At 38.4% G+C, this 18,236-nt stretch overlaps 1 protein-coding gene across 1 annotated transcript in view; it reads left to right on the forward strand.

Annotated features, from left to right (window-relative positions):
• Positions 1 to 10,639: 10,639 nt before the first annotated feature.
• Positions 10,640 to 18,236, forward strand: part of SSPN (sarcospan) — a 37,794-nt gene continuing 30,197 nt past the window's right edge. Inside the window, exon 1 of the mRNA XM_090272939.1 lies at positions 10,640 to 10,972. Coding sequence (XP_090129065.1) covers positions 10,694 to 10,972 — 279 coding nt within the window. The 5' untranslated portion in view covers positions 10,640 to 10,693. The remainder of the gene's footprint in view (positions 10,973 to 18,236) is intronic.

The following is an 18,236-nucleotide window of genomic DNA, read 5'->3' on the forward strand; positions in this document are numbered from 1 at the left end:
TACATTTTACAGAGAGGCAATGGAGGCTGAGAGAGGTGAAGGAACTTGTCCACACACATAACACAGCTAGTAAGAATCAGAGCCGAGACAGGAAGTCGGGCAGCCAGAGTCAGCATTTGCACTCATTGCTGCATAAAAATGAGAGAGAATTCATGGGAGGATGGTTGGAGAAAAAGAACATGGCCCACAAGATTTTGTCTTAGAGTCAAAGCTGCTTTTAGTGTGGTAATGACTGTATATGGAACCAGATTCAGGGGGTTGTAAGTCTATGAAAAGTTACATTATTATAAAAATGATGAAAGATAGCAACAGGTTTAGAATCAGACAATGACTCACTTAGTCTAAGGAAGAAGATTAGTGGTCAGAGTGAAAATCATATAGTTTCCTTATAACACATAAGATATAAAAATTGAATCAGGGGTGTTTTTAATGTTAAAATTTAGAAAAACTGATTGTAATTCATTTAAAGTATCTAAGGTGTGTTATTTCTAAGACGACTTTTTAAAAATATTTTATTGATTATGCTGTTAAAGTTGTCCCAATTTCTTTTCACTTTGCTCCCCTCCATCCAGTGCCCCTCCTTCCCTCAAACAAACCCCCTCCCCCTTTAGTGCAAATAGTTCTTTGGCTTCACCCTTTCCTATGTTATTCTTAACTTCTCCTTGTCTATTTTGTACCAACCAATTATGCTTCTTAATCCCTGCACCATTTCCCCATTTCTCCCCCTTCCCTCTCCCAGCTGATAACCCTCCAAATGATCCCCATACCTATGGTTCTGTTCCTATTCTGGTTTGCTTAGTTGGATTTTATTTTTATATTTTTAGATTCAGTTTATTGATAGTTGTGAGTTTCTTGTCATTTTCATGTTCATAATTTTGATCTTCTTTTCTTAAGTAAGTCCCTTTGACATTCACATAATAATGGCTTGGTGATGATTAACTCCTGTAGTTTTACCTTGTCTAAGAAGCACTTTATCTGCCCTTCCATGCTAAATGATAGCTTTGCTGGATAATCTTGGTTGTAGGTCCTTGCTTTTCATCACTTTGAATACTTCTTGCCAGGCCCTTCTTGCCTGCAAAGTTTCTTTTGAGAAATCAGCTGGTAGTCTTATAGGCATCCCTCTGTAGGTAACTCTCTGCTTTTCTCTTGCTGCTTTTAAGATTCTCTCTTTATCTTGAACCTTTGGCATTTTAATGATGATGTATCTTGGTGTGGTCCTCTTTGGGTCTAGCCTGTTTGGGACTCTCTTTGCTTCCTAGACTTGTATAGCTATTTCTTTCACCAAATTTGGCAAGTCTTCCTTCATTATTTTTTCACATAAGCTTTCAATTTCTTGCTCTTTCTCTTCTCCTTCTGGCACCCCTATGATTTGGATGTTGGTATGTTTAAAGTTGTCCCAGAGGTTCCTAAACCTTTCCTCATTTTTTTCAGTTATTGTTTCCTAATTCTGTACTGATTGGCTGTCTTTTCCTTCCTTATATTCCAAATCATTTATTTGAACTCCAATTTCCTTCCTTTTACCATTGGTTTTGTGTGGATTTTCCTTTGTTTCTTAGCATAGCCTTCATTTTTTCCCTTATGCATTTACCATACTCAAGCATATCTGTCAAGCCTGTGAGCATCTTTATCAGCAGTATTTTGAACTCTGTTTCTGTTAGGTTGGCTATCTCCTCATCGCTTAGTTCTCCCAATGGGACCTTGATCTATTCCTGCTTTTGGGCCATACCTCTCTGTCTCCTTTTCTTGACAGGCTCCTGTGTTTGTTTTGCCTCTGTGTCTTAGGTAGAGCTGTCACACCTGTTACATTTTAAGGGGCAGAGCCTTAGGTATTCATCAGTACAGTGTGACCCATTTCACCACATTGTGGCACTGTGTGTGTGGGAGGGGTCTCAGAGGGAACAATGCCACCTGCTTAGTGCTCATCCCTTTTTCAGGCACTTCTTCCCTTCCGTATGGGACTGGTGCCCCTCTCTAGTTGTTGCTCTAGCTGTCGTTCCCAGAGTGGGTGGGTCTGCAGACGTTCTAGGACCATGGGGACCCTTTAAACAAGTGGACTCTGCTAAGAGACCGGCAGCCTCTTCCTCTTCCTGTGCTGGTTTGCACAGTCAGAAGCCATGAGTCTTTATTTTCCCCTGTGCTGAGACCATGAGCCATGCGGTCTGGTCTGATGCTGGAACATGTGACTGCACTTTCTGTTGACCTGCCGCCACTGCTGCTGCCACAACAACTCATCCTTTCCACCCCAGCTCCGCCCCTCCTACCTGTCTGGATGAGTATTTCCTTTTTATATCTTTGTTTATTGGACTTCCATGCAGCTCGATTTTCTGGAACTTCTGATTGCCTCTAGTTTTAAGGTAGTTGTATTCCTTCTTAGTTGCGGAGGGAGATACAGTGTCTGTCTAGGCCTCTATCTTGGACAGAATTCCCCTAAAGATAACTCTTAAAACAAAAATAAAAATGTACACAGAAAATATACAATTCTAGGATTTTAAAGAAATATTGTTTATATCAGAAATATCTAAATCCTCATGAATCTTGTGTGTAAACTGTATTTATGATTTACAAATATTAATTAAAACCATACAATGTTCTTTGTACTGTGCTGTGTACTATAGGACCAATTATGACTAATAAAGCCTGGTGTCTATCCTCATGATGCTTATGGTGCAGACCAGAGATTGTCAACCCTTTCCATCTCGTGGCACACTAATTACTAAAATTCTGCAACAGAACAAAAATATTTTTTTTTTGCCAATCTGACCGAAAAATAGGTATAATTTTGATTCATTCACACCCAGATGGTTATTGCTGTATTGGCTGTTGTCATTTTTTTATTTGACAATCTAAGGGAAAAGAGGTTAGTGCCCCTCACTAAATAGTCAGGTACTATTGAATATTTTAAAAGTACCTGCAGCACACTGGGTGAAAATCACTGATCTAGACTTGAGACAGCATCTGTTTTGCTACCCTGGGACTGGGCAGGGATATCTGCACATATAGCACTGTATGCCCTTAACATATATTATTACCTATAAATGCAACATACTGATGCAATTATCCTATACAATATAATATCCAATTTATCATGATGTATTTGTGCATTTTCTTTGTGTATCAGTTATAGCTCAATAAAGCTAAAAATCCAAGTCATTCGGCTAAAATATAAATGGGAAAGACTGCTAGACTTAGAGCAAGAAGAAAAAATGTAGCCTTGGGCAAGTAACTTAACCACTCTGAAGAAATTTCAACATTACTGGGTTTTGGTTAGTTTTAAAGATATACTATGCAAGAGTACTTTGATATACATATATGTATGTGTGTGTATGTGTGTATACATATACATATACATGCATATCAGCGTACTCTTGCATAGTATATATCAATACTTTGCATATATCAATACTTTAATATACATATATGTGTGTGTATATGCATGTGGTAATGTGGTACATATACATAAACACACATTCTAGACATGATTTTTATTTTAATTTACAGAAAATTATGCTTTTGTTATTTTAGAGAAATTTTTCAGAAAATGATGTATTTTCATTAAAATTTATACTTAAGAGATATAACAATAAAATGTGCTGTGGGATAAGATGTGCAAGTACAATGGTTCTATATTTAAAAATCTACATCACCTACAGCAAAAATATTGATACTACATTCATTATATACATAGCCCAGAAGAGGCTAGAAGATACAAGTTCTCTCAACTGCTTTCCACCCACTCCTGCAAACTCAACTGCATTTTACCTAGTCTTTCATTCTTTCCTCCTATCTCAGCCTGCAAAGGGACTTTCCTTCTGACTAATACTCCCAGCTCAAGGAATTTATCTGATCAATTGTCCAAAAAAGGATGTGAACTTCTCTTTGACTTTATACTGTCCCTTTAACTATAGATTTTTCTCTTTTTTCCTTCACAGCTTAGATTTTTCCACAATTTTCTTTTCACCTGTTGACCCCTTTGCCCTCTTAAACTTACTGAAATCTGAAAACTGCTATATGGGATTCCTCTTGGCAAAGAAAACCAATGACCATCTTGCCCCTAGAGTCTGTGGAAGCTTCATCTTTATCTTATTTGATTTCTCTAGAGTTTAATGATAGAATAAATATGAGGTACATTGGGGACATTCAAATGGAGATATGAGTAAGTAGTAACATTTGCAGATCTAAAGCTAAGGAAAGACAGCTGGGCTCTGGAGACAGTTTGGTGAGCCTTCACCGAAGCCATGGAATGTATATAGTGTAAGAAAGAAGAGCACTGAGAAAGCAGATCAGCAAAGGAAGTCAGTCCATGGAGAAATTTGAGGATGCGGTGTACTGGCTTTAAAATCAATTTTTGATTCTTTGATATACCCTTTTTTTCAGTAAACAGATCTTAAGTTCTCTCATCTTGAGTGTGGGCTGGACTTAGTGACTCCCTGCTTAAAAATAGAAGGTGGCTCAAGTGTTGCTAAGTGACTTCTGAAGCTGCATCATGAAAAGGATAGGTTTTACCTTGTTTTCTCAATCTCTGACTCTCTCGTTCTGATTGAAGCCAGATACCGTGTTGTGGAGAGGCCAATGCATGGAGAGGCTGCATGGAAAGGAACCAACTCACCAAGGAGATCAGTGAGCCACTGTGAAAGCAGATCTTCCTGCCTAAAGATGATTCCAAGTATTTCAGCTAGACCACAAAAATGTGAAGAAACAAACCATTCCTGCTTTGCCCTGTTTGAATATTTGACTCACAGAAACCATGAAATAAATAATTATTGTTGTTCCAAACTACTGTGTTTTGGGTGATTTATTATACAGCAATAGATCATTAACACAGAGGAGCCAGAAAGGCAGGAGAGAAATAAAGAGTGTTTGGTATGGTAATTTAAATTAATAAACAAACAAACTTTACTTTTTCTATTGTTAATGAGTTGTGGCTACACAGTGACTCCTTGTAGTTCTCTTTTTATTACATTTTTCAAAATTGAGGTATCATTACATGCAATAAACATGCACAGACCTTAAATGTTGTTCAATAAGTTGTTCAATTGTTTATACTCATATAACCACCCAAGGCAAGATATAGAAAGAAGACTTCCATCACCCCAGTGAGTTCACTCTCTTCCTTTCTAATTGGTTCTCTCATCCCAAGTCCAAATCATTTTTTAAATTCAATAATAATAAATTAGTTTTGCATTTTTATTTTTATATAAATGAAATTATGAAGATTAAAACTAGTGAAATTGAAGCAGTAATAAAAAAAAACTCCCAACAGGTGAATTTTACCAAACATTCAAAGAAGAATTAACACCTGTCCTTCTCAAACTATTTCAAAAAATTCAAGAGGAGAAAAAACTCCCAAGCTCATTTTATGACCCTAGCATTATACTAATTCTAAAACCACGTAAAGACACTACAAAAGAAGAAAATTTTATGCCAATATCTCTGATGAACACAGATGCTAAAATCCTCAACAAAATATTAGCAAACTGTGATCAAATGGGATTTATTCCAGGCATTCAAGATTTGTACAATATCTGCAAATCAATAAATGTGATATAACACATAAACAAAATAAAGGATAAAAACCACATGATCATATTGATAGATGCAGAAAAAGCATTTGATAAAATCCAGCACCCATTTATAATAAAAACTCTCAGCAAAGTGAGAACAGAGGGACATACCTACACATAATAAAGGCCATACATGACAAACCCACTCAACAGGCAACAAGACAGGAATGTCTGCTTTCACCACTCTTATTCAACATAGTACTTAAGTACTAGCCACAGAAATAGGACAAGAAGAAGAAATAAGAGGCATTCACATTGGAAAGGAAGAAGTAAAGCTGTTCCTATTTGCAAACGACATGATACTGTACATAGAGAACCCCAAAGATTCCACCAAGAAACTACTAGGACTAATAAATGAATTCAGCAATTAGCAGGATACAAAATTAACATCCAGAAATCAGTTGCATTTTTATATGCCAATGACAAACTAACAGAAAGAGAAATTAAGAAAACAATCCCATTCACAATTACCTCAAAAAGAGTAAAATACCTAGGAACATTATGCTGTTACAGTTGTCCCAATTTTTTTTTCCTTTGCCCCCCTCCACCCAGTACCCCTCTTTCTTCCAGCAATCCCTCCTCCCTTAGTTCATGTCCATGGGTTGTGCAAGTAAGTTCTCTGGCTTCACCCTTTCCTATACTACTCTTGACATTCCCCTGTCTATTTTGTTCCTACGAATTAGGCTTCTTGCTCCCTGCACCATTTTCCCCTTTCTCCCCCTTCCCCTTCCCAGCTGATAACCCTCCAAATGATCCCCATACCTATGATTCTGTCCTGGGAACAAATTTAACCAAGGACTTAAAAGAACTATACTCAGAAAATTTTAAGACACTGAAGAAAGAACTGACAAAGATTCAAATAAGTGGAAGCATATACCATGCTCATGGACAGGAAGACTTAACATCATTAAAATGTCCATACTACCCAAAGCAATCTATAGACTGAATGCAATTCCTATCAAGATACCAATGGCATATAAGAAACTATAAGAGTTAAAAAATTTTATATAGAACACAAGAGACCTCAAATAGCAATAGTGATTCTTAGAAAGAAGTACAAAATTGGAGGAATCACACTACCTGATATCAAACTATACTATAAGGCCATAGTAATCAAAACAGCATGGCACTGGCATAAAAACCAACATGTACTTGTAGATCAATGGAACAGGATGGATAGCCCAGAAATAAATCCATGCCTTTATAATCAATTAATATTTGAAAAAAGGAGGAAAAAACATACCATGGGGTAAAGATAGTCTAGTCAATAAATGTTATCGGGAAAATTGGACAGATACATAAAAAAAAAAAAAAAAAAAATGAACTTGACCACCTTCAAACACCATACACAAGAATAAACTCAAAATGGATTAAAGACTTAAATGTTAGACTGAAAACCATAAAAATCCTAGAAGAGAACATAGACAGTAAAATCTCGGACATTTCTCGTAGCAATATTTTTTCTGATATATCTCCTCACCGAAGGGAAACAAAAGAAAATAAACAAATGGTGCTACATCAATCTAAAAAGTTTTTGCACAGCAAAGGAAACCATAAACAAAATGAAAGGGCAGTCCACTGAACAGGAGAACACATTCACCAATGATACACCTGATAAGAGGTTAATATCCAAAATTTATATAACTCAACACCAAAAAAACCCCAAACAATCCAACTAAAAAATGGGCAAAGGACCTGAATGGACACTTCTCCAAAGAAGAAACACAGATGGCCAACAGACATATGGAAAGAAGCTTGCACGCGCGCACAAACACACACACACACACACACACACACACACACACGTACCACATGATCAGCAATATTTCTAGACTCATTTCGTGTATGGAGGCCAGTGAGACACATGGACCAATGGTGTTTTCAATTGTCCTCTGTGCAGTATTTGATACGTCTTTAAATCAAATCTAACTAAATGTTTCTGATATATTTAATTACACATTAAAGAGACTTGATACAGACCTTGGAACTGTAATGATTTTTCTATGAAATCTTTTTGTTCTTGGTGAGTCTAAGATTATGTGTTTAGAAATACGTTGGTTTGGAGACTACTTTAGTCGGGTTTCGGGTTTCCCAAGGACATTATGTTGATGACACAAGTTCAAAAAAAGTTACCATCTTCCCAGTTCTAAACTGAGGCATAAATACTTCAAAATAACGTTGAATTTGAGATACGGCAAAGAGAAATACTAAGTTTAATTTTGTTATTTTCCCAGAGGATCAAAATAGTCCTGAACCATATATATTAACTGCTCTCCTGCACTCTAATTTATAATCTCTGTCAGTTTTGAGTTATGAGAGCAGCCCATAGAGTATCTGAAAACACTTTGTTTCTACTCTGCCTTTCTTCCCGGTAATATAAATATCTGAAGAGGTTATTGCTTACCCTATAAAATAGAGACATTATAATTTATGAATACTTAAAAAAAAAAAACTGTGTTCATTTCTGTTAAATTATGTGACGAGCTGGAAACGGTGATTTTTCTCAGTGGAAAAGATATATTAACGGAAGAGCTTTCCTTGTATCTTTAAGGTCTCTCTGATCCCCTTTTAGCCTTGATTACTCTCTATCACTATTTTTGACAATTTTCTTCACCCCATTCTTTGCTTCTGCTTTCCTGTATCAATTAAGTGAAAATATTGTCCTCATCCATATCATCTCATGGTGTTGCCAAAGATCAGGCCCCCGCAGGCACAGAGTCAAGCGTGCAGCCGGGTATTTGAGCAGGTGAAAGTAAGGCTCCCTATACTGCTGCCTTCTTCGCTGGAAGCTGAAAATTAAAGTTGGCAGCTGTAATCAGACTAGAGGATTACAATTTATCTCGGCTGTTGCTCACTGCTACTAGTTTCAATTGTAACTTGTCTCAGCTAGACAAGTAAAAGTAAGCCTTTGTTATAAGACTTTATGTATAACTGTTTTATAACTGTAAACCTCACAAGTTCTGAAACTTAGAAACCAAACCTACAGGAACATTCTATTATTTTGTTTAACTATTCTAACTCACACCTAATTTAAGGTTTTGAGGAATAGGCTAGGAATATTTTATTCTTTACTAAACGACAGCCCAGTGGTATGGTCAGCAAATATAGCCTGTACCTAGTTATAAATTTGTAATGGAAATAATGGTCTCCATCAACTAATTTATATATTATGGTGGTGAATCAAGATATTTTTGTAAACTTCTCAGGTAGCTATAGGTTTAAGACTAATAGCTAATTCTGTGATAGATAAAATACTATCCATGGTCATCAAAAATCACAAACAGTCCATCCACTAGTTTGCCTATAGGAAGTAATTAATAAAGCAAGTAATCCCTAAGAGTTCACATTTGGTTACCTTCACCTCCATCTCCAGCTAGGCGAGTGGCTTATTAATATGGTTACTTAATAACTCTGATACTCATTTTTTTCATCTTTAGAAGTGGAAACTATAATTATAAGGTGGTTCTAAGGAATAACAGTAAAGTATATAAAACACCTAACATGTATTTGTTACAGGATAGTCAATAATTGGTAGCTATCTTATTCATAACAACAAATATTTCCAGGCAGTCAATTAGCTTCCTAAAAACATTTAGTATATTTACATAGAAAAACCAAGTGTTGTTTATTCTATTTTTGTCACTTAGGTTGTTTTCCGTCAGGCCCAAGTGAGGTGGGTACCTCGTGTTAACACTGGTCTTTATGTGAGGGTCCTCCCTAGAAATCCTAGTAGCGGAATGGCCCCAAAGCTGAAAGTGACCCTTTGTCAGCCCTTCTGCAGCTCTCGTGAGTCTGAGGGCTGTTTCTGCTGCTCTAGGTGGAGCTGGGAGGCATGGTTTGGATTCTGCTTCCTAAGCTACTGCATTTGTTCCATGGGCCACATTTTTTCTCACTGATCCAGAAGGAAGGTAGAAGGAAAACATTGACGTTCATAAAATAAGTAAGAATATATTTTATACCTTCAAAGGGATCTTTGTGTGGATTAGGCTGTTTACAAGGAGAGCTGATGACAAAAATGTATATAATTCTGAGGAAACAGCATGGAGTTAAATGTTCTTAAATTTGCTGAGATAGAACAATCTAGGAGTAGACTATTCTAGTGTCTTGGCAACAACATTTATTTTTTAAGTTTTCTGAATGTTAAAATGACCATAGCGATGTAATAAACACTGCAAAGTGAGGGGATCATTTTTTTAGTGGTTTCACTGACATTTGCTCTAAGTGCTACTGAGAAGTATGTGGGAATAAGAATAATCAGTTTTATTGATTAGTTCTGTGACTTTGGGCAGGGACAAATTCTACCTTGGACATCCTTATATTGTTGCACACTGTAGGTGCTTAAAAAATATCTTAAATGTAGACTGAGTCCTAGGTGCATAATAATCCTGCTAGGCACTGTTGGCAGATTAGTGAAGACTGCTAGGGGCTCCATGTGGAAGATAAAAGAGCTTTTTAAAAACAAATACATATGAGAGAGTTCACAATTAGCCTAGCATCTCTGTAAACAGTTGTTTCAAAAGCAAGTAACTCAATGGGAAAAATGCCTTTGTCAGTTGGATTGCAGAATTTAAAAAGAAAGAGGAGAGCCTATGCCTTTGTTGGAAAATAAACAATTTAGCTTCTGGAAATGACTTCACAGCTTGGAACCCAGCAATGCCTAATTTGGATTAAATTGTCTATTAATTAAGCTGAAATGATTTAAACATTCATCACCTTGCATTGCACCTCTCAGAAAACAAAAACAAAACAAAAGAAAAACCCTGGGGTTTGGAGTGAGGACAACAGACACCCTCTCCCCCGCCTCCCACCTCTCCCCCCCAAGCAGCCAGCCTGTTTAAAGTGCACAAGATATAAGAGGCCAAGGGACGCGCGCCGGCTTCCCACCGGCGATTGGCAAACCCTGCCGGTGGGCCCAGCAGGCGCTGCGTCCCAGCGTGTTGGCAGTTAGCGACCCCCCTCGACTCCCCCTCTGCTGCGGGCTCCCTATGGCCTTTGGAGGCTCCGCGAGTCGGCTCCAAACGTTTTCCATATTTGTTCAGCCTCCGTAATTCGAATACCAGGGCAGGCTCAGCCCGCCCAGCGCCGCGCTCGCGGCCCAGCGCGCAGTACACGCACCCACCCACGCAGCCGCCATGGGCAAGGACGAACAGCCCCGCGGCCAGCGGAGGCAGGGGGGGCCGCCGGCCACGGACGCCACCGGGCCCGACGACATGGGGCCGAAGAAGGGCAAGGGGGCCCCCAAGGAGTGCGGGGAGGAGGAGGCCCGGACTTGCTGCGGTTGCCGGTTCCCGCTGCTGCCCGCCCTGCTGCAGCTGGCCCTGGGAATCGCTGTGACCGTGGTGGGCTTTCTCATGGCGAGCATCAGCTCCTCCCTGCTAGTCAGAGACACTCCATTTTGGGCTGGGATCATTGTAAGCATCAAGTCTGTTTTGCCTAAGTGCGTTTGCCGAACAGGAATGCAAAGCCGCATGGTCGAGTCACGACTAACCCAGCTGCATGCGCCCTTCCCCAGCTCCACTCTAACTCGCGTCCTGCTTGGTGACTGATGCCTGTACAGTCGGTTTGCCCGGGGGTCAGGCCGGGCGCCTGAGGACGGGCGCCCCCCTCTCCCGCTTGTTGCTTCGAACGCCTCCAATGGGCCTCACTCCAACGCGCTCTGGAGCTGGGGAGGCTGCTTATTTTTGGTCAAATTGAACAGCTCCGTAACAAGAGATTCACTTTGGCTTTTCCCTTGTCCTAAACACTGGACCCCACCCCTGTCCCTAAATAAGTAGCAAACAGCGAAGTAGTTCCATCTCAGTAAAAAACTAGGTTAAGAAGGACCCTGTACTTGGAATTGCTCCATTGGGCAGTATTTATTTTATTCTTCACATTTGAGATTCATTAGTAAGTTTTACAAAATAATGGTCTAAAGAAGGAAATGCGAAAACAGCAAGAACAATCTTAATCTGTTGGAGTCCAAAGAGGGATAAAGCCAGGGCTCTGGTCGCGGCAGAAGTTTATTTGGGACTCTGCTAATGGATGTACTGTTCTAAGCAGAACACTGCTCAGCTGTTGTGAGTGCGTGTTGAGACACACAGCATACTTGGCTTAATTAAATGGATTCTTTGATGTAAAATAGGTGCCATTCATTGAGCACCTACTGTGTGCCTGTCCTGCTAAAGGCCTTACATGTGTTTTTTCTAATTCCCACATCATCCTGATGGAATAGTTTTTACTCCAATTCCCTAATGAGAGAACCGAGGGCAGACTCACCCAGGGTCATGAGTTGGCAGAGCTGGCAAATCAGCCAAGTTGATTTCTTTTTGCATCAAACTACATCTGCATTTTCCTCATTGAGCCACATGGTCACCAGATTTGGTTTGTAATTTTAATATATATTGCTGTAGAGTCTGATTTATTTTTTAAAAACTCTTGCATAATAAGGGTCTGGAATTATGAGAAATGTCCTACTCTGATTAATATGGCATTTTTGTAAGAATGTATTTTAAATATTATGCTATATTATAACGCCTTGTGGTTTACTAAAATCTCATTGATCCGTGAAACAACACTTTGAGCCGGGAACTGTTTTTACTCTTTAGACATGAGGAAACAAATTAAGAAAAGTTAAATGACATTCTCAAGGCCCAGAGATTAAAAGTGGCAGAGTCAGGCAAGACTAGAAACACACTTCTGGCTCCTGCTCTCATATTGCATTGTTACTGCTTTTACTGACCACGGGAGCTGTAACTCATAAAGCAACGCTTAAAATAATTTTGTATCTTGGCAGATGTTAAAAACAGCTGATAAATATGCATCAAGGTAGATATTTTCTAATTAAGATTATCTGAACTCACAAATTCTGGCAGAGTAATTTCAAACTTCTAATTTGTGTACTAAGAATTCTCACGAAATTATCATGATTGGAGTTTTCTAAATCAAGTGATTTTAAAAATAGCTTTTCACTAAGATATACTGGGTATTTTAGGTGTCCCAATGACTATCAAGATTCTAGAGGGGAAAAAAGTCTGTCCTTTAAGCTAGGCGAATTAAAAGAAAAAATGGAATGAAACTCCATCATTCAGTGGTTTTGAATATCATTTGTGAATGTGTTTTTCATCTATTTTTTTATATTTCAACTTTTAAAAGCCCAGCACAAAATTTAAAAAAAGAAAATTAGATAGAAAAAAATGTTTTGTATTGTTTAAGGCAAAACCATACAAATCATGCAAGTCTGAAATTTCAGGAGCTCCTATTAGGAGCATCACACAGATGATCCCTGGGGGTGGTACAAAGAGTATAATCTATAGCTTTGTCTCTCTTTCCAGTTTTCTAGTTTATAATGTAGGCTCTACCTGAAGTTTGTTTGTAATGATATCTGTACTGATGTTTATAATCTCAAGTTTTCTTTAGAAAACTTAGAGTATGTTTGTAAAACAGAGAAGTTAATGGAGCTGCCCCGGGATGAGTGAGGAGAGTCTTGAGGAGCCAGGCAAGGACACATGCTCATCTTGCCGGGCCCAAGCTGCAGGGGACACAGTGCTGCCTCCCACTGACACCGTGCTTATTGTCCTCATCTTGTTCTCTGTGGTTATCACTGGGCACTCTGCCCAGCTTTCAGGGATGGAGAAAGACAGGGAGGCAGGATGGCCATGGGCCTCTGCCCATGGTAAACCCTGCACCTGGTGTTGAGCCCTTGCCTGGCCATTATTCTCTGAGTAACTTTGGGCAAGTTATTCAACCTGTCTAGGTTTCCATTTTGTCATAATGAAGTCAGAATAATAATAATAACTCCTACCTCTTAGGGTTGTCCTGAGGATTAAATAAATTAAGACATGTTCTAATACTTAGAACAGTGTTGGCTAATGGTAAATATTCAGTGAGCTGGTTCTTTTCATTAACAATTAGTGAAGCAGTCATAGGTGATGGCACTCTTCAAATTAGAAGTGGCTCTATTTTATCTCTAGTCCTGCAGAATAGTCATTTTTGACTTGACACATTTCCCAGACCAGTTTGAACCCTGAAGGAGATATAAATTTGGCCATCTCACTTTTTCTCTTCTCAACCTAGTTACTATGAACAATCTTACTGGTATTAGATTAGTCCAGTACATTCTGAATCTATCTGGAGGTTTATAAAAATTGACTTGGAGGAAAGTGGCCCCCTTGGGGTCATTTTCCCTAGGAGTATGGGGTGATTCTGGTGTAGTATATTTCCCAGGGAATACTGGAAAACTTGCTCTGCTTAAGAGACCTGCTAGACCAAAGCAGTATGGGTCAATCGCTGGGGCTGAGGCAAAGTCAAACCAGCTTCCAAAATTTAGGCTGAATTCAAGTAGCATTTCCAGACTGATGCACTCACCCCACTGCAGCCTTGCATGCTTAACTCACATTACTTATTCATTTTACAAGGGTTACTATCCCCTTCTCTTGGGATTTGGGCATTGCTATTTCCACAATTGAACCTTGGTAAATGGACAAATCCACTGAGGTGACTTCTTGTTGACCAATGTTTGGTTGAATTCATGAATATTCAGTGAACTTATAGATTGAAGAAGTCCTTGGTGATCTATGATCAGATCGTTATGTCCAGTGAAACTTTATGAAAACAAATAGGTTATTCCTTGCCTCTCCATATATATGACTTCCTCATATCAGAGAAATGACTGGAGTCTTTTTACTTCAGTTACAAAAGGTTCCTGTAAAAGGAAAAAATAGAATGGAGCCACTATGGAGACTAAGTAACCTGTCAAAGTGGCATTTCTCTCTCAAAATTCTTAATAAATGGCTTATGGGTTGTAAATCATACCATAATGACAATACAAAGTGAAACAGGGTCTTTGAGGATGAACTTGGCTAGGGGCAGGGGATCCTACGATGAAGAAGTTCCCTCTGCATTTTATTCTGTCAATGGCTTGAATACCTGGGTCAAATTGGTATTTAAGGTTACTTGTCATCCTGGGATTCTTACTGATGAAAAATGAGTATGGATTGAAGTAATCTAAGAATTTGGGGGCCTTTACTTACTTCTTACTTAAATGAATTCCATTTTGGTTTGAGTGAAGCATAACATATTTGAACTTTGGCTTACTTTTCTTCATCTACTAAGAGTTGCTGGAGGTGCCCACTGCACTGGGCACTGGGCTCCAGAGGTCCTGATGGAACTGTGCCCTTACCATATCTGACAGTAATGAATAGTTCCGATTAGAAAACTTAACCTACACAAATATTTTTAAAGCCTATTTACCTTTCAAAGCATTTCACTTACAGTGATTTATTTGCTTTGGCATCTCTACTCTGAAGTCAATTTAAGAGCAAACTCTTGCCTCTCATCCCCATTTGGGATGCTTAGTATTTGTTAGTCTCTTGGCCCTTATAGGTAATATTCCCATGGAAAATGGGGATTTCTTTGCCTTGTTGTGGTTTTTAGCTTTCCTCATTCTCTTTCCATTGCTCTCATACCCCACCCAACTGGAATAAAAAACCTGAGATATATATATATATATATATCACATTAATCACATTAGAAAGTTTAAGGAAATGGCTTAAAAAGAAAGGAAGAACATTTCCTTTCCTTAACATCATTCATAAAACTCGTTGTATAAATCTGTCATGATTAAGAGTCCTGTCAAGAATTTGAATAACGGTTTTCATATGTTAACTTACTCTAAGGAATTAAAAATGCAGGTTTATTCAGATTTTTAAAATCTATTTTTAATTTGACTCAATGGACGGGAAAATTGGATGGTTATTTATTTTAAAACAGAATATAACTGAAATTTACAATTAGATATATGACATAGGACAAGTATCAATTTTCCATATAGGTGTGGTGACATTTGAGAAATTTAATCTGGAATTATATTTTAGGAATACATTGCATAGTAATACATTATTTTTTATACTGGGACTTTAATATGCTTCAAAATTTAATGTTACACATGTGGTACCTCTGGGAAATAATTTTTATTACAGCAACTGTCACAGAATTGTTAGGAGCTGAAGGGTGATAATTACATGCCCTAATTCAATTTATTATAATAAATAATGGTAGGAAAATCATACATGAAGTACTCCTAGTAAGTATTAATGGAATGTAATTGAATTAATTGCAAAATAAATAAACTTAAAAAGTATATTGAAAGAAAAAGGAATATTAAAAATTTTGGTAATATGTTTCCTGAAAGAATTTTAGGAATACAGACTAAAGAAAGAGAAAGGTTAAGAATGAACAAAATCATCTGATGCTCAGAATATTAGGAGGAATGTATTTTTACCATATTGTTAGCCTCTTACTAAGCCAGATACACAAAGGCCATAAGAGTGCTTATATAAGAAGGAGGATATCCCTGAATCTTCTTTATCATTTTAAAATAAGGAGGAGAAGGAGCAGGTCCTGATATTTTCAATCCAGCAGTATGTCTATATTCAACTCAGAAAGACAGTCTCTGGAAACTTTTGAGTTGTTGCTGATCATTGGTTTTATTTTATATCATAGAAGTACTGATGTATAGAATGTGTGGATAATCCAATAAAAATAGAGAAATTTATTCTCTTTGAGTGTATTACATGCCTATGACGCTACTCTGTATCTCCTGACACATAATGGCTACCCAAAAAGTATGGAATTGAACTCTCTATATTTTTTTATTTGTTATTATCAGAGTTTATGTTTGAACTGGTGAAAATCATTTTTAAACTGGTTTGTAGACAAATTTAAGTTTGTTGATAACATTTAGAAGAACTATGAGATAATCATAAGAAATTTGGGGGGTTCCTAGATTCCAGAAATATTCAGAACACATTAGCTTAGCATTATGGAGATGTTTACTTCACGTTTAAAAAAAAAAAGGAAAAAGATTGTTTGACTTATTTTACATTCCCCTTATTAGAATAAATTAGGACAAATTAGGATTGATGTAACTGAATGCTGGATGTCCCCCATCAGCAAAGAAAGCGATGGCATAGGTTTTTCTAATATTTGGTCTAAGAGTTTCATGGATTGCCAATATGATGTCCGCTTTGAATTTCTTCTGGGGAAATGGATGTTTTCTAGACTTTTTCTTGCCTTTAGCCTTGTCTGTGACATTTCTATGACGGGTATTCTTTAACTGGGTCCACTTGCCTGTGTTGTTCCATGAAAGGTTAGCATCAGCATTAAAGGTTACACACAAGGGCATGTGAAGAGTTCAGTTGCATATTCCTATGTTGCTGTAGGACAGGAATGGAATCTCATCATTAAACTTTAATTAGATATCATTTCACTGCAAAATACAGTTCATTTTTAGGGCCGCAATCCTGGTAAACTAGAGAAATGCTGATCCAAAGAGCGCATCAAAGTCTGTAGCTGGATGAGACCTCATGATGTTGTATTTTAACCCTGTAGATTTTACTTCTTGTGAATATTCAAGTCCAGGCTTATTACAGTAAGTTCATAAGCTGAAGGTTAACTTTTGTTTTTTAAAGAATGTTGGCAATAGTACTTAAATTATAAACCATATAAAAGCCTTTTTCAGAGGCCCATCTTTCAGGTCATTTGGATGCCACCTCAGATCTCAGTATATTGATATAAAAGTTGGCAGGAGTAACTGTCAGATGCCCAAGCAAGGCAGCTCACTTGTTCACCCTGATGAATTTTAACACTCATACGTGTATACCTACACATATGGCAATAACCAAAATACACTATTCTTTCTGTCTTGGTCTGCTCCAGCATGGCCAAGTTCTGGTGAGGGCTCTCTTCTGGCTTGAACGGGGCTACATTCCCACTGTGCTTTTTGTTGGTGCATGTGCTGGGAGAAAGGGAGAGATATTCTTTCTCTTCTTCTTCTAAAGCCACCAGCCCTATTGGATTAGGGCCCGATCCTTATCTCATTTAACTTTAATAACCTCTTAAAAGCCCATCTCTGAATTCAGCCACTTTGGGGGTTAGGGCTCAAAACGTATGCATTTGGGGGAACACAGTTCAGTCCACAGCACATTCGGTGAGGGATATAAAGTCATACAACTACTTCAGTGATTCTTAAGCTTATCTGTCTGCTTAGTCATGAAGGCGCTATGGTTTTCATGGAGCAGCTAGAAGTCAGAATGTTTCTGATGAACATTCTGAGCCAGGAGACTGACGCGTGACGGTGCAAGGAGCTGGTTGGGTCTGTGCTCACGCCAGTGGTGGAACATGTGGAGGAGGTTGTTTCACTGAGTGTATAGATTGCTTCTTGCGTCGAATTTCTATAAAAATAAAACAGTAGATTCAGCTAGTGAATACAAGTCTAAGGGTAGCCTAGGCATTTCACTTGCTGCATTAACTCTTTAATGCTTAGTAAATCCCTGCCTTCCTTTGCTGCTCCAAGGGTGACTGGCTGCCAGGTTCTAGCTAGATGACACCTTGGCTGCTGAGGCAAGGAGATGAGGGTGTTTGGCTAAGGGGTGCTGTTAGGGGGCGCTCAGATTAGCGGCAATTAGAAGAGCCCTCTGCCCTCTGGGGGCAGATGCTTGGTGTTTTTAGAATTCAAGGGAAGCCACCACTCACGTCTTCTTTATAATATGCAGCCACTGTTTTCATTTTTGATGACGAGTCTGAGAATTAGAGTTGTACTCTTGGTTTTCAGAACGGGTCAGAATAAAACCCTGGGGTGTTCCCACCTTGGGCCTGTTGATATAACATCCTTTAGTAGGAGCCTGCATCTCCCTGCTA

This window comes from Furipterus horrens, unplaced genomic scaffold (assembly GCF_987537825.1).
Source record: "Furipterus horrens unplaced genomic scaffold, mFurHor1.1.pri manual_scaffold_4, whole genome shotgun sequence".
In the NCBI taxonomy this organism is placed as follows: Eukaryota; Metazoa; Chordata; class Mammalia; order Chiroptera; family Furipteridae; genus Furipterus; species Furipterus horrens.